The following is a 22,775-nucleotide window of genomic DNA, read 5'->3' as shown; positions in this document are numbered from 1 at the left end:
AACCAAACCAGTAACATTTATGAACATGAATGGAGTGGACTCCTGCTACTATATGGCCTCTCAGTCTGTGCCAGACTAATGCCAGTCTTGTAATGGCTATGTGGCAGGAAAGCTGGTTAATCGTTTGTCACTGAAATTTTCTATCAAACTTTGCACGAATTTTGTAGGCTTTGAACATAGCGATTATGGCAATGAGAAGTGCCATGTAGCCAACACGATAAACCTGGAAGAACAAATATCGTGTCCATGGGCAGCTTGACCAGACCAGTGGGTACGTAAACAGTGAGAGAAGTGTATGAATGCCTTGCTGCTCATGGCCACAAGGAACGATTTTGGGATGCATTAGTTCGTGCTACGTGACACATTTCTCTACAATTGAGTCGAGCAATTTCACAAGAACAAAAGTTAATAGAGATGTCATCGACTTTACCACGGAGTTGCGGTGGGAGCTGAGGTTGCGAGGTCAAATGTTGCGGGGCTGTTCCCGCTGCTCAACATGAATCTAGCAGTTGAATATCTTGCCGCTGCTGGCGCTGGATGGAGGCTACCTGTTTGATCGCGCTCGAGGCTGCCCGACAAGATAGAACCGGCCATCATGTCGTCGGGATCTTGCACTGGGGATGGTTCTTATGGTCTGGCACACACTCAACCTCTGGCCATAATAATATATTAATAAGTAGTTTCTTAAAGTAAAGTTAATATATATATTAATAAGTAGTTTCTTAATATATATATTGCAACTCCACAGTCAGTGACGAAGCTGCTGAAGATCACCTTGCTGCAGAAACCATCCGTGGCTGTTGCGTGACGAACGCTCTCGTAGATGATGTTTGTCATGATATAGTAGTTAAGTTTGCTAATCGTCGTTGGACCTCCCCGCGAGCTCCTCAGTGAGAATCTCGGCTCCTCGTCCGATGAAATTTTTTCGTGGTGGAAACTTTTGAGAACCTTGAGCTGCGCTCTCTTCTCCGTCATGGCAACGCTCACCGAACGATCTCCACACACACCTTCCTTGTGCCGTAAAATTCCCCAAGTTGTTTGTAACTGTCGTCCTTATGATCGTAAAAGAGGTGTACTGGTCCATCCTCCCGAGATGGAAACCCGGAAGTTGCTCTGTCCACTTTTCTTCTTCTACCACCAAACCATGTTGCAAGACGGCCAAGAAGATCCACTTGCTCGGCAGCCGGAGGAAAGGCTCCACTCGCCTTTTCAACTCCATCACGATCCTCCTCCCCACTTAAAAACATTGGCACTTCTTCCTGCACAGCTATGACAACGTCGAGATTCTCCTGTTCGTTGTGTTGGGAAGGAACTGGCACTTGATCATGGTTCGCTACTTCTTCCACAGCGGAAGCTGGAGCTTGATCACGCACAGCTATGACAACGTCCAGCTCGTTGATTCTGGAAGAAGCTGCTTCCTCCACAGCTGTTCCCTTCAAGCTCGATTCAGTAACCTCCAGATCTGCCACTTCTTTGATCATTTCTGAGTCACCACTTGTCACGGGCTTTTCATCCTGCTCCTCCCAGTTTTCCAGAGCATTCCCCGTGTTGCCAGCCGAATCTTCTTTCTCGAGAGGCTTGAAATGGATGTCGAGGGAGCGAGCACACCAATCCATCCATTGCCTCCTACGAGCGAGTGTTTCTTCTAAACCAGCGATAAACTCAGCTCCGAGTACGTCACCACCATTCTTGCTAGCGGGCTGAATCTCATGCCCAGGCTTGAATCTCGTGGCATCTGCAAAACAATTGAATAGTTACTGAATCAAATTCAGAATCAAGTTACCTTCTTGGATAGTAGAGGCGTGACCAGAAAAGCTGTTACAGCCATGTCTCATTCCTTTGAGATCTCCATCTCTCCAATCTTGCTTGTCCGGCTCGATCCACTCCCATAATGACGCAGGAACATGCTCGAAATCAAGCACCATCTTGGATTCCCTATTAATCGCACCTGCAGAACAATCGTAGCTAAGCTTTCTATCATGGAAAACTTTAGATTGTCGTACCTTTGTAATAATTCTCGAGCTCAGCGGTGTAGCCGTTGAAGAAGTCAATATGAGACTCCCTTCTCCTTCTCATCTTATCCTCGTCCATGATCGCAGGCTCGTGAACAAGCCAAGAAAAGTCTGACCTCCAAGCCTGGATCGAGTTTTCCTTGAGCTGCGCGTCGTAGTAGTCGATGTGATAAGCGTGGTACTTCACTCTCTTGCGGAGTCGAGACACTTCCATAGCAGATTCCCAGTCAAGATGGTCTCTCTTTTGGCGGCGTGGAAGGCCGAGGATTTGGCTGCGAGGAACTTGGTCACTCTCCACCATCTCGACTTCCAGAGGCTGAGATTTCCTCTCCTTTGCATCTGAAAGAACCACCATCCTATCGTCACTATCAAGATTCCTGGGAGTCCTGACAAGTTGATCCCCCTCAATCTGGTCACCTGTAAACGAATGACATGTGAGTTCTAACATATCCCTGCAGAGAGTGATCATACCTTCGATAAAGATGATGCATTCTTCACTTGACTTCTCAACTTCCTCCACAGCTGTTGCCTTCAAGCTAACCTCAGCAACGTCCAGATCTGCCAATGAGTCTCTGTGTGAACTTGTCACGAGCGTTTCTTCTTCTTCATGATCCGACTCATCCTGCTCCCCGCACTTTTCCAGAGCACTATTTGTGTTGCCAGAGTCTCCTTCCTCAAGAAGCTTGAAATGGATGTTGAGGGAGCGAGCGCACCGATCAATCCATTGCCTCCGACGAGCAAGGGTTTCTTCTAAACCAGCGATAAACTCAGCTCCGAGTACGTCACCACCATTCTTGCCAGCGGGCTGAATCTCATGGCCAGGCTTGAATCTCGTGGCATCTGCAAAACAATTGAATGGTTACTGAATCAAATTCAGAATCACATTACCTTGTTCGATAGTAGAAGCCTGACCAAAGAAGCTGTTTACATCCACCTCGTGCTCAACCTCGGCAACACCTCCGATCCTCTCGTCTTCCTCGCGCACAAGCAAGATGACGGCTCCCTTGTCTGTGCCCGTGTTTAGGGGCATAATCGCACGGGATTTGCGGCCGTGCCTCCACAAAAGACCCCACCACAGCGCCATACCCAAGACAAGTAGTCCGATGATCAAAATCGTTGTCTCCACGCTCACCATAGCGGCGCCCACCATTCTTACTTCCATCAGCCCTATTATTTTTTAGTTAGCCCTATTTCGTTTAGCATTTTTTATGTGATATTTGTAAATACTTTTCTGATACTTCGTTCGCAAAAAGGTGGCGGCATAGCATCTTCAATTTAGCAAGTGTCTTTTCGAAGCATGCTTTGAGATTAGTAGAGATTGCTATGTCTATACAGCATGTACAACCTAGCAAGTTGGTGCAACAAAATTGATTCACATGTCCAACTTAGGCTATTCTCCTTCCTCTCACTTTTGCTGCTCTTGAGCTCATCCAACTTGCCAATTAGGGGCTTTCCTGCAGTCAAATTTCTGCCCACCAACTCATAACACCAAAGAAAGGCCATGCACAAATTTTTCAGTGAATCTTTCCTACTTTTAACTTCTCGGATGTGGCTTCTAACCCTCTCTCGTACTGCTCTATTCCCAAACGTGCTTGGACTGGTTTGCAGCTGTTTTCAATACACACCAAGATTCTCTAACTCAGTTCCCCCAAGAAAGTGACGAGCTCTTCCTTGCACTAGGACTTGCTTCTGGCTACCCTAACTTAGAGAACTCTCTCATAACTTCTAAACACTGAACATCATTGTGTTTTTACAACCAATCACAAACAACTCCAAGCTTCCCTCTTTACAACATTACCAAAATGGGACAAGGTTAGAATTCTCTCTAAACACACCATTATAACTTCTTTCAAGGTTATGAACACCACTAGATTGCAGCTGTTCACAAGCTACAAAAGTATTCTTCTCAAATAACACTTTTTTCTTTCTAAAGAAGATATAAACTTATTCCTATGACTAAAGGGTTGTGATTGTCATAAAGGTGAGTTCCAGCTAGCTTTTATCACTCCATTCTCACCCTTTTATCCTTCATAGATAAGATTTTCGCAATGTTTATGCCATCTCCTAGAATTTTGGATTATTGTTTCAAACTTCTTTGTTTCATTAGTAATCTTTCTGAACTTATCCAAACTCCCCAATTGCCTCACTCATGATTCTCCTATTGCAATCCCAAAGATTCCTTAAATCTCTTGATACTACCATCTGCCATATGGATTAAATGGCATTTCCCTTTCTTTAGTACATACACAAACTCGTGATCAAAGAGGTAGATAGGGCAGTGATATAAATTAGAGGTGGTGGAGCTATAACACATGCAAGGGATTCCTAGATCTTCTTAGAGTTAGAGAATAAGTGGGAAGTAATGGGAGTAATATCTAGGTTGGGCCCTTAGGGTTCTGGTATTTCCTGGAGTGGCACATTGTGAGCATTTTGAGTGTGGTTTGGATTAGAGTGGGCTTATGTCTATTCTGTGGGTATGGGTTTTTTTCTTTGAACAACAAATGTGTTTCCAAGTACCTTGGAGTGACTATTATGGCTTGAGTGATGAGTTTGTTCCTTGGTATTAAAGGGATTGTGTGATGATTCGGTAGTAGAATATTCTTTTTAATTGATGCATATATTAGGAAAAATTGAAAACCCCAAAGAGAATTGGAGTGTAAGTTTTCTTTGTTGATCTCTAACCTCATATTGTTATGGCATTTTCTTATAAAAAGATGGCTGGTGATTTAGGATAGAGTGAATCTTCTATAAAGCCCAAGAAGCAAAGTTGGACTGACATTGTTAAAGAAAAGGAGAGTGCCACAAGGAAAGACACTATTGGTAGCATCTCTAGCCAATGCCAAGGGAAAAGATGTTCAAGAGGGTGGTGTGATTATACATAAAGTTTAAGAGTGATGAGGGCAAACAAGATCAAGAAAAAGGAAGGAACGAGTTTTCATTGAACAAGAGATTCTGAAAGAGGAGCATGGCAAGGGTTTGGGTAGTGAAGTGGTAGTGACCAACCTTTTTAAAGTGACTTAATGTCTTTGTATTGAGGGGGATTTTTTTTCTTACACAGACATAGAGGATCCTTGTTATTCTTTGGAGGAGTTCAAGGTCAATATAGCACTTTCAACATGCCTGAGGTTCCTTTTAGTTGCACTATTAGATGATAAAATAAATCCTCTCATGCAAAATCTAAGAGTGTTGGTGGATTCCTATAGTTGGGTTGAGAATCTTTGCGATCCCCACCACAAAGTGATTTGGTAAGTTCAAGAAGTGAAGGAGAGTAAGGTGGCTACCATCCAAGATCAATATGTAGCAATTTTGGAGCACTAGAAATATCACATAAGTTGATGTTGATGCAAAAGAAGAGGAGATGCCTTAAGGTTATCCTGATGCAATGATTGAGGAACTAATGTTGTGGTCAAGTTGATGGAAGACTATATTAAATAGGTATTTTAGTGTCTATTAAGCCAAGGACTTGCATAGCTTATAACAACATATTTGGTCCTCATATTCTGACAATTCCCCACCTAAAAGATTCAAATCTTTTAGAGAATGCCTAACTTAAAATAGAAAAATTCAAGCATCTCATAGAAGTTTAAACTTCTAGCTTTCAAGGGAGATGGTCTTATTAATGAGAATTAAAATTGTGTTCACAACCAAAGAAGTAAATAAATGGACTAATTATGGCACTTTACTTTAACCACTGATCAAAGGTTGACTAGAGTTTGGTGGAACTCTAATAAAGAAGAATTCCTTACATATCTATAGGGATTTGCAATAGGCTTATTCATGAAATAATGTCTTTTATAAATTTTTTTTATCTCTTTATTTTCAACATTCTTATGCTTTGAGTTGACTTTTAATATAACTTGGACATTCACTAGTGACAAATTACTAACTATAATAGTATTTTACAAGGGCCTCAAAAATAATCTTCAGATCAAACGTTAGCTGCACCAATTTTGGTCATACAATACAACCTTGGTTAGTTAATTTTCTTCTAAAAGATGTAAGTTGATGATCTACCTTTGTGAGCTAACTCTTCAACTCTTATGTCAATAGTAATGTAAGATTCTTCATGTCAATCTGCATATCATCCTCCAAACTACTCCCTAAATGCTCCATTATTTTCCTTGGAAGATTCATTGTTAGGAATCTTAATCATATCATCAAAATAGTTCTCTTGAGTCTTGAATTGACATGCTTGTGGTGGTGGACAATACAACGAGTGCTTTAAGTGTGATTGTGACTATTAAGCTCAAGATTGTCTAACCAACCAGCAGCATCTAGCTATAAATCATGCTATATATGTCAAAGAAAGTATTATAAAGTTAACTGTCACAACAAGAGGTTCATTTGAAGGATCTTTAGAACTAGATAACAAAGATCTAAACAAGTATCATTAGAACATTTAAGACCAAAGAAAAAAAAGGGAGAGAAAAGATGAGGAAAATTGGTAGAGCTTCAAAACTTATTAAGAATGTAAATATTTAGAAGCCAGGGTGTATAGATGAGAATATAGTGGAGATAATAAGGGATCATTTACAAGTAATAACACAGTTTTGCAATGGAGATTCTTAAGAGGGATTGTGTAGAGGCTACTAAGATATGGTGTTAGAGATTCCAGAGGAGAATCTACTTATTTGTGAGGATGCAATTAGCTAAATGGGGGCAAGTGTTCTTTAATGTGGTGCATTACAGTGAGGTGCCATGCATTATCGAATGACAAAGAGGATGCCAACAAGGTATCCTTGAATGGGAGAACTATGAACAAGAACCAAGTTGTGTCTACTAAAGTAAACACTTGTACTTTAGAGATAGAATATAGTGGAAGAAATCCCAATGAAAGAGTCTAAACAATTGCTAGTTAAGGCTGTATGATAATAAAGATTCCAAAATATTGTATTTAGGAGGAAAATATAATGTCTAGATTATAGAAGGGAATTCTATTAAAGGATATAGCTCTAGTGGTGCTGAAAGTAAGTCTTTGAGGCACTAGTGAGGGAGATCTGTAATAGAGATGGATTGTATTTGAGCAGTAAAAAGATATGGTGTGGTTGATAAGTGGTGGCCAACAAGATAGTACTAGATCATAAGATTTTGGATAGGAATCCTCTTGTTGTGAGAAAAATAGAAGTGTGTAAGTAGAAATTCTAGAAGAGAATCCATTTATTTGTGAGGATGCAAGTTAAATTTGCATCCTAGTTGGGGGCAAAGACTATATAACTATACTACACAAACTTGTGAATGATCAAACTTTTGATCAAAGAAGGTAGCTAAGGGCTTGTGAGGTGGTAGAGCTACAGTGCATGTAAAGGTTGAGAATGTCAAATTTGGGAAAATAAGAGTGGGAAGCAACAGGGAGTAAGGGTTAGAATAAGCTTTCAAAATTTTGTGTTCATGCACTTTGTGGGCATTTTGAGTGTGGTCTGGATTGGAGTGTGTTTGTATTTGTTCTTGGATATTGGTTCTTTTTATGAACATCAAATGTTTCTATCAATGTCTTAAATACTTCAGGATGAGTGGGAGATTTGTGTTGGCATTTGCAGTATGTTATGAGGTTGGGTCACGTATGTGTATTTGTTTCATGTAGTGAGTTCACCATTGGCAATAAAAAAACCAAGCTGTGTAGGCAAGAGATCAAAGAAGCATTGCCGGGCTGACATTCCATGTCACTTGGCTTGAGTGAGAGTTTGTTCAATATGCTTTTTAGGATGGTATATGCTATCTAAAGTCCATTATTAAGTTCTACAAGGTGGGTCTTGGGGTGCTCGCAGAGGCATGGAGAACCAGCCAAAACAATGTTGTAAGGGATCAAATTCAAGGTGGCAGCAGATCTCCAGAATGGCAAATGCTGGAAGTAATGCAATTGAGAGGAGTAGGTGTAAGAGGCAAAGAAAGTAGACCGAGAAGGTCCACCCCATCCCCTCTGGGGAATCCCATGTTTCAAGGCATTTACCATGATTCTTTAGACTTAGATCATGGAATGTCCTCTAGAGAGAATCTCATGGCCATGAGCTTGTGTAAGAGCATCCCACAGCCGGCTAGTGGCAACATAGTGGCCATGGGACTGTCGTCTTCAATGTGAACGTGTTCTCTCGTGTTTCTCTTGGAGAGTTTTATGGCAGTGGCTTCTGGGTGCGTGGGGATCAACCCCATGAGATTCGTTATGATCTACAGTTATTCTGGAGCTCTTCCAGTGCGTGGAGAGTGGCTGGGCGCAGAGGCCTGCAGATAACCGCAAAGGGAATTCATGCGAGTTGGGCGCCTGCCAGACAGGCGGCCCAAGAGCAGAGGAGGCTATGGGGACGAGTTCGACTGTTCTACTCTATTGGATGGTACAAGCGATCGCTGCCAACTAGAAAACATTAATTTAACTGCTATATCAGATCTCTCGCAATGGCATCACAAACCAGAGCGGCCATGTCGTGGTTGATGTTCTTCACGCAAATGGTTGATCTGCTCGGAAGAGCAGGATGGCGCTGTGAAGCACGCCTGGAGAGCCTTCTTCCGAAACCTGGATGTCTTTACTTGGTTACATGTAAGCTGCAGAGCGTGTCAAAAGTCTGTGATGCGGCAGGAAAGCTGGTTGCTCCACCGGATAATCGTTTGTCACCTTGACCTCAGCTGAAATTTGCTTGTACTACCAAAACTTCGCTCGAATTTTGTAGACTTTGAACATAGCGACTATGGCAACAAGAAGTGCCATGTAGCCAACCACGATGACAACCGAAAGGCCTGGAAGAACAAATATCGTGTCCATGGACAGGTTCACCAGACCAGTGAGTACGTTTGCCTGTAACGAACAGTGAGAGAGAGAGAGAGAGGTGTATGAAAGTATTGCTTGCTGCTCACCACTAAGAATGTCAATAACATATTGTCGTCGACGGCCTCTACAAGGACGAGTTTTGATGAGAGAAACGCTTCTGCCGAGGCAAAGATGGCCATAACCTGTCAACAATGTATGCGTTAGAGCCTATATGCTGCAAAAATATATTGGTGAAATGGTAAGATACCTCTAAGTTTTGGGCGAGGACAAACATCACGTACGCCATGTTACACTGGCCACAAAGAAGGATTTTGAGATGCATTAGCAAACCATGGAGTATACCGTGCGGCGTGAAACGTTCTCTACGATTGAGTCAAGCACCACAACCAAAAGCCTGCACAAAAACAAGAGTTACTAGCGAGGTATTAGCAAAGATAGACTTCACCACAGAGCCCCATCAAGAAGCCAAAGCTCCGCTATGCTTAGCCAGTGGCTGTTTTCATTTGAGGACGAAGCGATCCATTTCAAGAAGCCTCCCGGATTGAAAAATATGTGTTGTCCAAGATGGACAGACAGGAAGTACAAGCTCCAGTATCCTGATATCAGCAGCATCAGAAGAGTTCCAGAAAGCGAGTTCTTTACCAAAGATGCTGAAAATGCCTTCTTTGTTCAAATCAACAAGTCCGGAACTCCTGTGCGGGGAAAGAATGTAATCTTTTAAACCGCAGAGAAGGGTGAACTGATGCACTGACATAAGAGTGTTAAAACAAACGACACATTCCACCAAAACTAGCGACCAACCTGACAGTATGCCAAGTCCAAGATATCCACAATACGAAACAGGCATGCGAATTACTGAAGTAAGAAGAGAAACAGCCGCCAAAGTGAAGAAAAAGTTCCAGTGTACGCCATATTCCCCTACGTGAACCTGAACAAACCAATAAGTTTCACCATTTGCAATTGAGTCACAAAGAAAAACCTGATAATCTGCTCCTTTCGTCGCTATAAGTCTCACAAAACCCAGAGCCAGCAATGGACTCACGCTTTTAAGAATGTCCACGGTTCTAGTCCTTCTGAAACAGGAAACAAAGAAAGAAAAGGAGGTTTTTACATGACGTCTACAACGAGAAAGGTTACGTACAGAAGTTCTCGACTTCTTGCTTGTCTGGAGACTATAGCATTCGCAGCAACAAACGATCCAACGCCTAGATCCATCTGGGAAACTTTCACTATCCATCAAACGAAGATCCGTCGACTCACCAAGCCAGTGCCATAAGTCTCGGTCTTGGCATATCTGCGAGGAAAAGCAGTGAAGTCCACAGCCAGGATTGTAACGCAAGTAACCAGCATCTGCAAGTTTAGGAGCATAAGTTGCGGTCAAACGAGCCAAAACACGTACCATAACAAATCTATAGTATGTCAAGAACGGCCTTTTGAATGGAATAGAAGAGGACTTTAGTTTTTCTCGCTCCAGAAATGGCAGGAAACTACTCATTCCCAAGAGAATGGAAACGAGAAGCGCGATTCCATAAACTTTGTCCGCAAGCACCTGTTAAGAAAGAAGATCTCGTGAGAAAACGATCACTACAACCACGGATCTTACCGTGAGGCTCAAGACGGTAGGAAGAACAATGAAAGTAAAATCCAAAGCGAGGCATGTCCAAAAACCCTTTTGTGGCAAGATTGCAAAGCTCCGGAGAATAACAAGGGCCTGCAATCATTCTTCCACCAGAGCTTCATCTCACAAGGAAACAGAAGAAACAAAGATGTAGGTACCGGTATGAGCGCCGAGAGTGCCGCAATCTCGATCTTGGAAGAGCCTTGCAAGTTGCTCACAAACCTGAGGAAGATATCACGCTTGGAATGATCAAAGGCGAGGGAAACCGAGGCGCGCTTACTCTTCTTTCAAATGCTTGTTTGGATTGAGCTGCCCCATCGTCGAATCCACGAATTCACGCTCTCTCACATCGCCGAATTATAACCTAATTTTAAGACGCTTGAGTTGACCAAGTTGACTTCTATTGACTTAGATTGACTTCGCTTAAATCGAAATCAAGCAGTGAATTATAGGAAAAAAACTATTACAACGCTAGTAAATTATTACATTGATAACACGTTATATTTGTGAAAGCCAAAAATCACAATCTCATAGAAAGAAGAAAAATCCAGGGCTGAGAACTATACGCTAGAAAATGTTTACAGTCACAACAGGGAGGGTCATTTCCTGAAGTGGAAGTTAACAACCGACGCTTGGAGGAACGATTGCTGAATCGATATAGCAAACGGAAAAATTGGATGGAACACGAACGCAGCAACTCGCTTGATCCGAGTCTCGTTGGCACCATTCTCTGGACCTGCAAGTTTTTTTATTGCGAGCGTTAGAATGACTCACTTCTTGCGTTGCTTGGAGAAAATAGCGTACCTGGATTGATCTTGAACTTCAGAATGTGTGGTCTCCTTCGAGATAGGAACTTGATAGGATGCTCCATGGACGGCTTGTGTCGATCAGTAGCAGAGATAAGCTGTCCATGAAGGCTGTGTGAGTGTAGTGGAGAAGCAGCACGAAAAAAGAAAAATAGCCCTTACCTTCTCATCAAAATGGAAGAGTGAATGGTCGAAATACACAGAAGGGCTTTGGGACTGAGAGTTTACTGGCAACGATGCAAGTGTACGCCTAGCAATCTGAGAGAAAAGGCAGTGGTTTACAGAAAAAGACGTAGCTTACGTGTGCGAAGCTGTTCGCTTTGTTGCTGGCTTTGGTATTGATGCAGGCTACTTTTTGCTCACGGCTTTGCTCTCGCACAAACACGTTGTTTGAAAACGATGTCACGTAGTTCATGTACACGGGGTAGCGTTGTGCGGAGCGAAAGTGATCCGCGAAGTTCTCAAACAGCTGGAGCAATTCTTGGGAAGAGTTCTGCAAGAAAAAGACCTCAGATCAACAGCACAAAATGGTCTCTCGATCTAAGCTACCTGTTGGAACTCCAAAATCTCCGTAGTCTCAAAGTTGTATACCACGAAAAATGCAAGCTGCTGAGAAACATCACAGCTCCGAGAAATCTGCACAAGAAACAAGCTAACACATCACATTCCTTCTAATGACACGAGCAAAAGATACGGACCACTCCATCCGCACTGCCAAACTTAATCAGCAAATGGTAGCGGTCCAAGAATTGCACCTGCTAAACGGGATAAAAAATGGAAATAATGGCAGCCAGTGTTTTACCTTCCACATCACCAGCTCCGTGTAATGCTGAAAGTGGTAGTAAAAACGTTTCAAGCGTTGCGCTCGCTGCAAAGTCACCTTCAACTCAAACTCAGCCAAATCTCAGCAAGTAAAAATACCTGGACATGATCGTCGTCATGCTCAAGAATACTTCGGAATATAAAAGAAAGGAGCCGCTGTTTAATACCGCCCAGCACCGGCGGTCCTGTTTCGGATGATGAATTGGATTGCTCTCGACCAGACCTTGCGTTACTTTCACTTAGACTTCTAGGAACAGCTCTCGGCAAACTGTGAACAACGTCATTCCTGCTGCTGGTGACAGGCGTGGAAACATTTGTAGTCGTAGCTTCAATGCTGCTGCTATGATGATCCCGTGAGTGAGCATACGCCGGCTCCCAAATATTTCTACCTCCACTTACGTGCCTGCTTCCACTCGAGGAGACAGGAGTCACATTTTGGCCAGCTTCTCCCGTTGTTCCCAAAGTTAATCCAGATGAGTCGTCAACATGACCAAGCTCACTTCTAGCTTCAAAATCTTGCTGGTGTGGTGTCCTGCTACTCAGGACGAAATCCGTCCGTCTCTGCGCGTTTGCATTGTTGACGCTGCTCTGCTGGTTCTGGTCGCCGTGACGAGCACCCGTCATGTCATAGGATAATATCAAAGGTGTATAAGCTGTATAAGTCATTGGCAACTCGGTGACGCCTTGAGAAGATGTGCCAGCCCCAGAAGAAGAGGCACCAAGCAGCCCCCTGAAATAGCACTCGAAATCGGATCCGACGGGAATGTGGCTGGAGTCATGATCATTATAGTTCCTTGAGTTCCTGTCGTCGCGAAGGATCTTGGAATCCTTCTCCAAGCTGGTTCTCGACTCCGTAGTCTCGTCCTCTTTATGTAGGACAGCTTGTGTGCTCTGATACCATGCTTCTTTCTGCAACACATTGTTTGTTTTAAGATTTACAAAGCAGATGACTCCTAGCTAACTTACTTGAGTTTGAGAACTGATGAGAAGCTCGTCATCTTCCTGGCAAAAGTCGCCAACACTTCGAACATCTACAAAAGTGCCAGAATCTCTTATCTGCAGGATGTGAACGCATTGGAATCGAACCGAAAGAATCGCCAAAAGATCCTCATACATGAACACCCCCATGTTGTGAGATAAGTGGATGAAATCGTCATGATAGATACGATCATCCGTGATAATACCATCCGCTAATCTGGAAAGAAACCAACACAAAAGTTATCAATTGCATCGTTTACGTTTCCATTTGCAAGCTCACCTCACAGCCAGAATTTTTATTTTCTCAATCGATGGCACGCCTGGAACGGCTCCTTGAACCGAAGCTGCATCAGCGTCAGGGCCCGTAGATGTTGCGAACAGTCCATAGACTCCATTCTCCGTCGTCAAGAAAAAATCCTTACAAATAGTCTCGGTTCCCGTGGCCAAAGCAACACAATAAAGCTCTGTGAAGAAGCTCTCGAACTTTGCTGCTTTCGGAGGGAGCTCGGCATCTTCAGCTTCACCTTTGACGCAAAAATTCAACCAGTTGAAACGATAAACCACCAGGTGCTGGAAGCTTCGAGTGAAAGCTATCAAGTACTGGCCATCGTTGGTGAATTTGCGGAATGTATGATCGGGACACTCCACATCGTAGACAGTATGACTTGGTACAATATTCTCGTACAAAGTCCTCACCGTTTGCAACTGCGAAGAAGAATAGAAGGAAGTACAGTATCCCTGTTTCCTTGCATCATACCTGAGAGCCAGAAGGTTTGCAACTTAGTTGTCGATTGAACAGCCTGTGAGTGATATTCTCACTCCGTTTCACCATTCGAGCCGGAAAGAGAAGCCTCTTTACAAGGACTTCTGCTGAGAAGAACGAGGCGGGAGGGAAAATGAAGAGCGGCTGCCATACCCATAAAAGAGAAGATCTCGCCGCTGGAGCCTCAACTCGCTGTTCATAACAAGCTACTCATAGCGATAGCAATGCTTTCCTGTCACAAGACGGAAAAACAATCAGCAATGCAGAAAACCCAAGAACCACGGCACAACTGGAGAAGAGGCACGGATCACAGGCACATGAGAATACGGTGGAGGCGAAAAGAGGAGAATGCTGTTGCCCACCTGATTCCACGCTGCTGGCCTTGATATCTCTCTTTCTTCCAGCCCTCTCTCTCTTCTCTGTGGTGGATGTAGACCCTTGAATTGATAGCCTCTAGAATGGCATCTTTTGGGCGGAGGGGATAGAAGGCTACCGGAAAAGAGCTCTTTTCCTCCTCCCTCCTCCCTTTTAGATCTACAAAGCAATCTACAGCACAAAAACCCCGTAAATAAAAAAAAAGGAAAGAGGAGTGTACGGATTTTTTTTGTTCTCCTAAGATCACCTTGCAAAGATGTCGTCTCAAGTTCACTGGCTGCAATGAGCCATCCATCTGTATGTGACGGAAAGGTTAAGCCACCGCTTTCTTTCTAAACATAGACGAGGAAACCCACCATTCGTTTTTTGACTTGTCTTCGCCAAGTTGTATCATATCAGATGTTACGTATCAAGCGCTGCGAATTTTCAGTGATCACAAATGCCAGCTTTCAACGAACAAAGGCACAACTTACCCAAACAGAAGGCTTGTCTTTGTCTTTTCCTGGAATACAGAAGGAACAGTCTGCGTGCTGCTACATTACGGACAAAGATGAGAAGAAAACCAACCAGAAGCGGTGAAATCTCACCACGAAAGCTAGATTTACACAAAGCTGGAATATGCATTTGGTACTCCCGTGGACAGCGACGGAGACATTGCATTTACACCCTTGACCATCCTGCCCCCACAGCACAGAAAGCACGTTTCACAAAAAACCGCAAGCTTACAAACCAAGAAATATACGTGCCTGCAGCTTGCCTGCAGCTGTCATGGGGACTGGCCCTTGTACATAACTCCGCAACCGATGGAACAACGTCCGCGTCTCTGCGAGAAAACACAATTAGCCTCTCCCCCTCGCTTTGCGTCTCAACAGGGAGGAGCGACTTACTGCTTGCTTAGTAACAGATGGCGGTCTCAATCGGCCCTGCAAAAGGTAGGAAGACGATGAGAAATGGAAAGAAAAAGCTCATAAAAGCACGTTACAATCTCTCGCCGTAAAAGGGACTCCTCTCTTTGCCGAGAAAACAAGCAACAGAATCTAAGCCACTGGACAGCCACACGTTGAACAAAAGATTCACAACCATCTACGTGTTCCGCTACCATCCATGAGAAACTCATTTGACACTCTCTGCCAAAAGCCACACCCAACCGATCCAATCCAATCCAATGGAGTCCGACCATCCTGTACACCGACCAGCAGTAGACTCTACGGGCTAAGTGAAAAAGATATCCACCTGGAATATAAGACCACCGCTCTCGCCTTTAATCCAGACGTGTAGCGCCCACCAAACCACCAAAAGCTTGAGCGCCCTTGAATAGATAAGGTGACTTGGTACCATTACCACCAAGCGCTCCTGACTGGCACTGTTCACAAGCACAGCTAACGTTTAGCTCCACGAAAAAAAAAACAAAACGAGTGACTACAGAAGTCTCACCGTTGCAAACGCCAGTGAATTGGTGGCCCTGCACTCGAACGTCATCGCGCGCACTGGACAGAAAAAGAAGTGCTTTCGGAACATTATCGGTTAAGTAAGCCAAAAGAGAGAAACAAACTGTCATAAAAAAACAGATGTCTTACAAGCTTGGCTGTTTCATTTGCTAATATGCGATTCCATGGTCTCCAATGCCCCGAGAATCGCTGCCACCTGAGATCAAAACAAAAGCAAACCTCTTGAGCAAGAAGTTGAAAAAGACAGATTTGTTTTAGACCGGCATAGCGCTCCAAGGTAAAGACCGAGAAGACGGCGGCTCTAAGAAGATTTAAAACGCTACCCCTGTAGAAACAACCTTCGCTATTGGAAAGGCATGCCACTAGTCAAAGGTACCTGTGAGCAAAACGTTAGCGAGAGCATAAAAACAAGAGCTTCTTGCCTTTTGGTTTGCCCCGGCTTTCCTGAAGAGAGCAAAGACGAAACATGATAGGCCGATCCACCGCGAAATGAAGCACAAGAACACCTCAAACAAGGAAAACATGAGTGTTTTCGTCGATAACGAGAAGCTGACGATCGTTTGATCTAGAAACGAAGAACTCGATCACAGTGAGAATCACTTAAGGACCTAGATGTCTAGAAGTGCTGGGAATCACGGCTACGATTACACGCCAAGCAAGACAATGCCGCTTACCCCAAGCTCTGCCCGATTTCTCCTGCGATTCCTTCGATCGATGCGCTTGGTTTGATCGCTACGCTTGCAGACAGGTGCTGGCGATCAAGCGGAGTCCATCGCGGCAGCTCCTAGAGATCGAAGGCGCAAGACGCTTACCCTAGACCTTCTTCTTTAAACCCTTACATGTTTTAAAACCCTTTAGTAAAGCACATAGATTCGTGTTTCCTTTCTCTGTGGCGATCGAATCAGATCGTGGTCGCTGCTAGGATTGTGCGATTCGACTCCTCGAGAACTTCCAGCTTCTTCTGGAGCCTCTCTCGCTTGTACTGGAGATGCGTGTCCTCGGCCATGAGCTCCATCGACTTGTCCCGCGACGCAAAGCTCTTCATCACCACCGTCTCAAACTCCTCGATCAGCGACTTGTCCAGCGAGTACCGCAGATGCATTGGAACCTCGTCGCAAATCCTGTTCTTGATCACCTCCATGTACGAATCCAAGCTGTTCTTCATCTCCCTCATCGTAGAGCTGGAGGATTTGGAGTACATCCTGTTCTTGGACAACTCGCAAGAATCCATCTCCGATACCGCCAAGAGCTGCTTCTTCTCGACCAGCTCCATGTACTTTGGATTGAGAGTGAAGGTGATGGTGGTCTCCTTCTCGAGCTTGTCCTGGACGAACTCCTTGCACGCCGACTGGGATTTTTCGAGCACGCCTTGCATGTTCTTCTTGAGCAGTGCCTGGAGCTTCGGGTACCCCTCGGTTTTCTTGCTGATCACTGGCATCACCACCTGGGCTGCGTAGTTGTGAACCTCGTCAACCGTGGCAATGCTCGGCTCATGGAACTCCTTCACGTTGTAGGCCACCATTTGCTTGAGCACCGATGACTGGAGAATGTTTGGCAGCGTCACGCCTTTGGCCTCGTGAAGGAGCTCCTCCAGCTTTCCCTGTGACCCGGAGCTTGAAGAGTCTTCGTCTCCATTAGAACGGATCTGGCTGGAGAGCTTGACGAAATACTCGTGGAGCCGAGCAGCGTAGTTCATCTGCTTGTCGTCGGGAAACTCGGGTAGAGAATCACCAGCGAGAAGCCTCTCGAGTGACCTCCGGATGCTCTGGTAGCAGTCCATGGCCAGAGGCAGCGCCGACTCGGAGTCTGCTACGCGCTGAGGGAGAGCATCCAGGTCTCTCCTCACGGCGGTCAGTGCACTCCGGATGTTCCCCACGAGTTTCGGTAAGTTCTTCCGCAAGCTATCGGCTTGGAACTCTGTCAACCGCTTCGCAAGTTGACGGATGCCCAGCATGCTCTCGGGTAAGTCTCTGAGATGAGGATCAGTCCGAAAGAGCTCGGCTTCCTTGTCTCTGCCTTCCTCATGAGTTTCATCACCTATCCTGTTTCGGACACATATGTATCCCAAGCCGATGCCGACTACGTCCGCCATCACCTTCTCCTTCAAATCCTTCGGCGACATATCCACTTTGGTGACGACGGCCATAGTCCTTTCACCCTCCCTGTCAACCTGCCTTGACATGAGAATCGATTCGCAAGTTGGGAAATCCACCGTCGAGCAGATGACGTTGAGGATAATTGTTTCCTTCGGAGAAATGTATTCCTGTATGATCTTCTTTATCTGCTCCTGGATGTCCTCGGGTTGGCCATGGACGGGAACTCTGGTGATGCCAGGAAGATCGATCATTGTCAAGTCAGGAGCACCCGGCTTGGTTATGTGCAGCGATATCGGCTTGTTGACAATGTGCTTGTCTCCGGCAAGCTCGATAGTAGCTTCCACAACTGCCGCAGAGATCTCAGCTTCCTCGATAACCCGCTTCTTCCCACCGTACTGAATAACTACCTGGTGAGACTGATCAGTGCCGGAGGTATTTTGAAGCCGCAGGACTAGAGGCACTCGCGTCACGACGCCTTGGCCGCGAGGTAAGTCCACCTGAGCGAGTGACTCCAGGACGCTGCTCTTGCCACTCGACTGGTCCCCGACAACAACTATAGTTGGAAGCTTGATACCTTCCTCCGCGACGGAGAGCTGCCTCAGCGTGTCGACAGCATCCAGTAAAGGACGAACATTCTCGTTGAACGGTGTCTGCAATGCGCATTCCTCTGGTGTCCGCCTGCTTCTATACCTTTCCATGATAGCCATTCTGTCGGGAGCGATTGGCGACGAGATGCTTTCCTGCAATACAAACTTCGAAAACGAAAACTTGGATATATCACTTACCCAGTTTGACAACGCAGAGCTCACTGCACTTCCAAGTCGCCTCATCGGTAACAAAGAAAGTCTGACTATCACCGAATCTCCGAACTCTTTATCCTCCTCAAAACAATCAGTGATCCTCGAAGGATGTCAAGATATTAATAGATACATCCGTCCAGAATTAAAACCGCCGAACCGATTTTCTAGCATGAACAAGACGTGACTGCTTGAAATGACATGCATTGCAGAAGAACGTGAAGACACGCTGCAAGCATACACGCAAATACAGAAGGGAAGTATGTACCTCGCAGTAGTCTTAGTAGCGGAGCCTAACAAGTGTTGACACCATCTTTGCAGTCGCTCGTCAAATGCCCAAACGTCTCAATGCGCTTCTTTGCACGTAGAAAAACCTCCGAGTCCACCTCCGCTCTCATGTAGCCATCGAACTCCACTCGCTTGTTCCTTGTGAGAAGCATTGTTTGGTTGTACCAAAGGCTGTGCGGACCCCAAAGGCTCTTAAAATCGCTGAGTAAGTGTACTCGGTACTTGGCCCGCAGCTTATCGAAGTAGCCTTCGAGCCTCTCGTTGGTGGCTATATACAAAGTCCGGCCCTCCTCTACTTCCTTTTCTAGCTTCTCCATTATCGCCTCCGGCATTGTATCCCTGTCCAAGTTCGGCCACCGCTCCTTGTCCTCGGCTTTTTTTCCTCTGACAACGTGAACAGCATCGAAGTCCCATTCCATTTCCCCGCAGATTGAGTTGACCATGTTCATCAGCCGCTTGGATTTCCACAGGAGATCCCACGGCCTGTGGATAACTTTCTCTGGCTCCCCTTCACAAACTCGATACCAGTAGTTGTTTGGCTCGGGCTGCTCGAATTTTCTCCAGAGTATAGTGTTCTCAAAGCTGCGTAAGTGCATCGGAGTGACGTTAAAATCCTCCACCACCCTGTAGCTCAGGGGGTGCTGCGGATGCTTCTTGTTCCAGTTCAGCCACCTTTTTAGGAACTGCTTCTGCTCGACTACAGCAGCTTTCTTCTGCAAGTGCTCGTAGTCGAAGTAAAGCCGAAAATCTTTTCCTTCCTGCGGCTTGAGATCGGGACTGTAGCTGCCCTCGAGGCACATCTCTAGATCCACCACGAGTGTCCTGTTGAGATACCGAGCCTCGCCTAGAGCGCACAAAAAGCTCCACATATACTGGTTCATGCTCTTGCAGTAGTCGCCACCCCGAGAGTAGTATAAATACTTGCTGCTCCAGAATGTGTTGAATGACCTGTTATATATCGAGTCATTGACGAAATCCCTCTGGAAGAAAGCATTTTTTCCCGAGTGCCATCCGCCAATCTTCTCGACAACGTAGTCGCACGATGTGTTGACGAGCAGCTTGTACTCCCTGTAATCCCTGTACATCCGCAAAGACTTCTCATGCCTGGGTTTGAACCTCCAGGCTATGTCGCACGCCGAATCCTTCGAGCCTCGAACAGGAACTCCATACTGGAACACTCCCATGTCGGGGAACTTCTTCTTGTTAGCCAACTGGATCGCGACCAAAACATCTGGGTCGGAGCAGTTGATAAACGTCGTCCCGGGATCACAAACTCCAACGCTGACGCTCAAGTTCTTCTCCAGCGCTGGCCCAAGGATTTCTGCCGGTGCTTGAGAAGGAACTGGAGCTAGGATGTCTTCGCCTGTGACGAGAACCGTGTCCTCCTTCTCAAACGTAGCGTTTCTCAGCGTGGAGACAACTTGGTCCATCACCTTCGAGGCCTGGAACACTGGATCCGGTGGTTGATACCCAATGGCGAGAAGCGTGAGGAGCAGCGCTAAAGTGACCACCGCCGCCATGGAAATGGTGCTACTGGCAATCCTCTGGATCATCTCCAGAGAAAAAACGTGGATGTGCTTCATTGCTATCGTTGATTTTCCTCTCACACGGTAAGAGTTTCCTTACGGTCTGGCCATGGCACTAGTTAGTCAGGAGAGGGAAATTCTAGAAGTAGCTCACAAACCTGGAGAATCAGTGCTATGCCGCGCAAGCCGATTTGAAATCCCGGGAAGTTTTCTCATCGAGCAGAAGAATTGATGCCTTCGATTCGCGCTAACATCTCGAGCGAGCGCTCTCTCGCGAAATGTAGCGTAAAAACGATCAGACAAAAACCTGGAAGGAATCGCCGGGCGGATAGATCAGCTCCTCAGCCGCTCGCGATCGACGATTCACTCAATGCCGGACGGATTCCCATCGATCTAGGGAGATCTCTTCGCTGCTCCGGCCAGATCTAGAAGAATGGAAACCTCAAAACCCTGGGAATATTGTTTGAACGCTCCCTCTACCTAATTGCTCCATTAGCGCAAATAACACGTGTTCTCTTGACAGCGGGAAGGAGCTCTTTACTATCGTCCAATGGCCACTCCTCTGCGATTTAGGGCTAGCGCCATTGGCGAATGCTTTGCGAGGCAGCACTCCTCGCGCCTCCCAGCGCAGAGGAGCGGCGCCGGGAGATCTGGAACGCGGCGCCATTGCAGCGCCATCACTGCCAGCCGCAGCACTGGCGTCTTGAATTCGCGCATTGGAGCTGCCAGATCGGGGTCCCTGCCGTTCGAGGAGCTTCTAGCCGGTGCCGAGGCGGCAGCGAAGCTTGGCTCTCAGGTGTCGATCGGTAGGGAATTGTCCTCATTCTCAGCCATGGATTGTCTTTTTGAGGCCAGGTTGTGCTCGATGCATTGGACAAGCCGCGCAGAATCGATTACAAAGGAGCAACGGATCTTGTGACCGAGTATGTCGACTCGATGTCTTTCTTTCTCTCTTCCTTGATTGACGCTCATTCCAGCACGGACAAAAAATGCGAGCTTGCTGTGCTTCAAGAAATCCAGCGAAGGTTTCCTGACCACTTGATATTGGGTGAAGAGGGTGGTGTGATTGGAAACTCATCCTCTGATTACCTCTGGTGTGTCGATCCTCTTGGTAAGTTGGATGGTTCGCTTCGATTTTCCTTGAAAGCTTGAATTTTTGTAGATGGAACGACGAATTTTGCTCACGGATATCCCAGTTTTGCTGTTTCGGTTGCAGTCCTTTACAAAGGAAGACCAGCAGCTGCAACAGTGGTATGTAACACTTACGACTTTCTTTTTTTCTCCCATGTTTACTCGCGTGATTTGGACCGACTGTAGGTGGAATTCGCGGGAGGACCGTTCTGCTGGGTCACACGCACTTTCACCTCATCTTCAGGCAAAGCTGCGATATCATTTCATTTGCTGAAGTCACGCTAAACTTACAGGGGGAGGAGCCTTTTGCGAAGGCAATCCCATTTCCGTCAGTAACACTGATCAAGTGAGTGTGGCTGCGACACCTTTCTTGTGTCTTACAAGAGCTTCTCGAACCAGGTGGAAAGGTCGCTATTAGTTACCGGGTTTGGATACGACCATGACGAAGCATGGGCTACAAACATCTCGCTTTTCAAAGATTTCACGGATGTTAGCAGGGTAATGCTTTTTCTAATTTTCTTTTTGGTCTTACTAATACTGTACACAGGGTGTTCGTCGCCTGGGAGCTGCCGCAGTTGATATGTGCCATGTTTCCCTCGGCATTGTAGAAGCGTATTGGGAATACCGACTGAAACCTTGGGATATGGCAGCTGGGGTCCTGGTGAGGAGTTCTAGCCTTGGCATTAACTCCATAGCTTAACTTTATTGTTTGCAGATGGTTGAGGAAGCAGGAGGGAAAGTAACTAAAATGGATGGTGGGGAGTTTTCGGTTTTTGATCGCTCAGTGTTAGTTTCAAACGGTGTAATACATCCCAAAGTGAGTAGTTGCAAATATTCTAGTTTATTGATTAATTTTTGGTTGCAGCTATTGGACAGAATATCTCCTGCAACAAAAAGTTTGGTCAACCAAGGCTTAGATTTTTCACAGTGGTACAAACCTGAGGGTTACAGTTGCAACTGAAACGTTGTATTCCCTTTCTTTCTAATAAATGATCAAAGACATTCAAAAATTGATTATAGTTTCTTACAGTAGATTTCTTGCCATCTGACAGGAGAACTAGCTTGAGGGGGAGCATAAGGATGATCGTTTCCCAGCCACAGACTGCCATTCTAAACCCGGTTTCTATAATTGCTAGAAATCATGGCTTGAGCAACCAAATCTCATTTGCTACCACAATATTTTTTTATAGATCAAATTGTTATTTTATTTTCTGATACAAGATTGTCATTATTTTGTAGAATTAATATACATAAACCATAAAATTCATTTTTGTTATCTGAAATCCATAAAAGATATTTTTCAGAATAAAGAGAAAGCTTGCAATTTGAACTTACCAATAAAATATATTTACCATTTG

The 22,775-nt window shown here is 45.3% G+C and overlaps 5 protein-coding genes across 15 annotated transcripts; 1 reads left to right on the top strand and 4 right to left on the bottom strand.

The window, feature by feature from the left end:
• Positions 1-983: 983 nt before the first annotated feature.
• On the bottom strand, positions 984-3,162 carry LOC9633975. The gene is made up of 5 exons (XM_024670386.1): positions 2,901-3,162; positions 2,484-2,852; positions 2,004-2,429; positions 1,784-1,948; positions 984-1,735 (listed from the first exon to the last, which is right to left on the bottom strand). The coding sequence occupies exons 1-5, from the start codon at positions 3,160-3,162 to the stop codon at positions 984-986; spliced, it is 1,974 nt and encodes a 657-aa protein (XP_024526154.1).
• A 5,186-nt stretch (positions 3,163-8,348) lies between these two features.
• LOC9633973 (uncharacterized protein At4g17910) lies at positions 8,349-10,765 on the bottom strand. 3 transcript variants are annotated; one of them, XM_024670842.1, is made up of 14 exons: positions 10,668-10,765; positions 10,546-10,609; positions 10,373-10,480; positions 10,169-10,318; positions 10,030-10,119; positions 9,911-9,984; positions 9,749-9,842; positions 9,571-9,697; positions 9,412-9,516; positions 9,215-9,365; positions 9,112-9,163; positions 9,017-9,061; positions 8,856-8,951; positions 8,349-8,796 (listed from the first exon to the last, which is right to left on the bottom strand). In XM_024670842.1, the coding sequence occupies exons 1-14, from the start codon at positions 10,703-10,705 to the stop codon at positions 8,644-8,646; spliced, it is 1,347 nt and encodes a 448-aa protein (XP_024526610.1). In that variant the 5' UTR covers positions 10,706-10,765; the 3' UTR covers positions 8,349-8,643. The 3 variants fall into 3 exon arrangements, with proteins under 3 accessions (XP_024526610.1, XP_024526609.1, XP_024526611.1); XM_024670841.1 differs by having other exon boundaries at positions 9,412-9,697; XM_024670843.1 differs by having other exon boundaries at positions 9,412-9,697; positions 10,373-10,491; positions 10,668-10,686.
• Positions 10,766-10,864: 99 nt separating this feature from the next.
• Positions 10,865-15,951, bottom strand: LOC9633972 (light-mediated development protein DET1). Of its 6 annotated transcripts, none has more exons than XM_024670272.1 (22): positions 15,840-15,951; positions 15,709-15,775; positions 15,566-15,637; positions 15,114-15,494; positions 15,019-15,054; positions 14,862-14,954; positions 14,719-14,808; positions 14,605-14,664; positions 14,488-14,547; positions 14,379-14,426; positions 14,119-14,302; positions 13,751-13,988; positions 13,274-13,698; positions 12,982-13,210; positions 12,115-12,924; positions 11,996-12,073; positions 11,892-11,948; positions 11,743-11,829; positions 11,495-11,686; positions 11,356-11,451; positions 11,192-11,291; positions 10,865-11,123 (listed from the first exon to the last, which is right to left on the bottom strand). In XM_024670272.1, the coding sequence occupies exons 12-22, from the start codon at positions 13,823-13,825 to the stop codon at positions 10,987-10,989; spliced, it is 2,286 nt and encodes a 761-aa protein (XP_024526040.1). In that variant the 5' UTR covers positions 13,826-13,988; positions 14,119-14,302; positions 14,379-14,426; positions 14,488-14,547; positions 14,605-14,664; positions 14,719-14,808; positions 14,862-14,954; positions 15,019-15,054; positions 15,114-15,494; positions 15,566-15,637; positions 15,709-15,775; positions 15,840-15,951; the 3' UTR covers positions 10,865-10,986. The 6 variants fall into 6 exon arrangements, with proteins under 6 accessions (XP_024526040.1, XP_024526039.1, XP_002965424.1 ...); XM_024670271.1 differs by having other exon boundaries at positions 15,365-15,494; XM_002965378.2 differs by having other exon boundaries at positions 11,996-12,061; positions 15,365-15,494.
• A 451-nt stretch (positions 15,952-16,402) lies between these two features.
• On the bottom strand, positions 16,403-20,747 carry LOC9635335 (dynamin-related protein 4C). 4 transcript variants are annotated; one of them, XM_002965377.2, is made up of 3 exons: positions 18,741-18,832; positions 18,461-18,546; positions 16,403-18,415 (listed from the first exon to the last, which is right to left on the bottom strand). In XM_002965377.2, the coding sequence occupies exons 2-3, from the start codon at positions 18,503-18,505 to the stop codon at positions 16,481-16,483; spliced, it is 1,980 nt and encodes a 659-aa protein (XP_002965423.2). In that variant the 5' UTR covers positions 18,506-18,546; positions 18,741-18,832; the 3' UTR covers positions 16,403-16,480. The 4 variants fall into 4 exon arrangements, with proteins under 4 accessions (XP_002965423.2, XP_024526044.1, XP_024526045.1 ...); XM_024670277.1 differs by lacking the exon at positions 16,403-18,415 and adding an exon at positions 20,445-20,747 and having other exon boundaries at positions 18,473-18,546; positions 18,741-20,389; XM_002965376.2 differs by lacking the exons at positions 16,403-18,415; positions 18,461-18,546 and adding exons at positions 18,548-18,639; positions 20,445-20,747 and having other exon boundaries at positions 18,741-20,389.
• A 59-nt stretch (positions 20,748-20,806) lies between these two features.
• On the top strand, positions 20,807-22,436 carry LOC9635334 (phosphatase IMPL1, chloroplastic). The gene is made up of 10 exons (XM_002965719.2): positions 20,807-21,082; positions 21,142-21,209; positions 21,264-21,397; positions 21,449-21,537; positions 21,604-21,661; positions 21,711-21,763; positions 21,817-21,915; positions 21,965-22,078; positions 22,133-22,234; positions 22,283-22,436. Exons 1-10 carry the CDS (start codon positions 20,837-20,839, stop codon positions 22,376-22,378), a joined length of 1,059 nt encoding a protein of 352 aa, XP_002965765.1. The 5' UTR covers positions 20,807-20,836; the 3' UTR covers positions 22,379-22,436.
• The last annotated feature ends 339 nt before the right edge of the window (positions 22,437-22,775 follow it).

This window comes from Selaginella moellendorffii, unplaced genomic scaffold, assembly GCF_000143415.4.
Source record: "Selaginella moellendorffii unplaced genomic scaffold, v1.0 SELMOscaffold_6, whole genome shotgun sequence".
Lineage (NCBI taxonomy): Eukaryota > Viridiplantae > Streptophyta > Lycopodiopsida > Selaginellales > Selaginellaceae > Selaginella > Selaginella moellendorffii.
The sequence above is the reverse complement of the archived record's forward strand: the minus strand, read 5'-3'. Positions and strand labels throughout refer to the sequence as shown.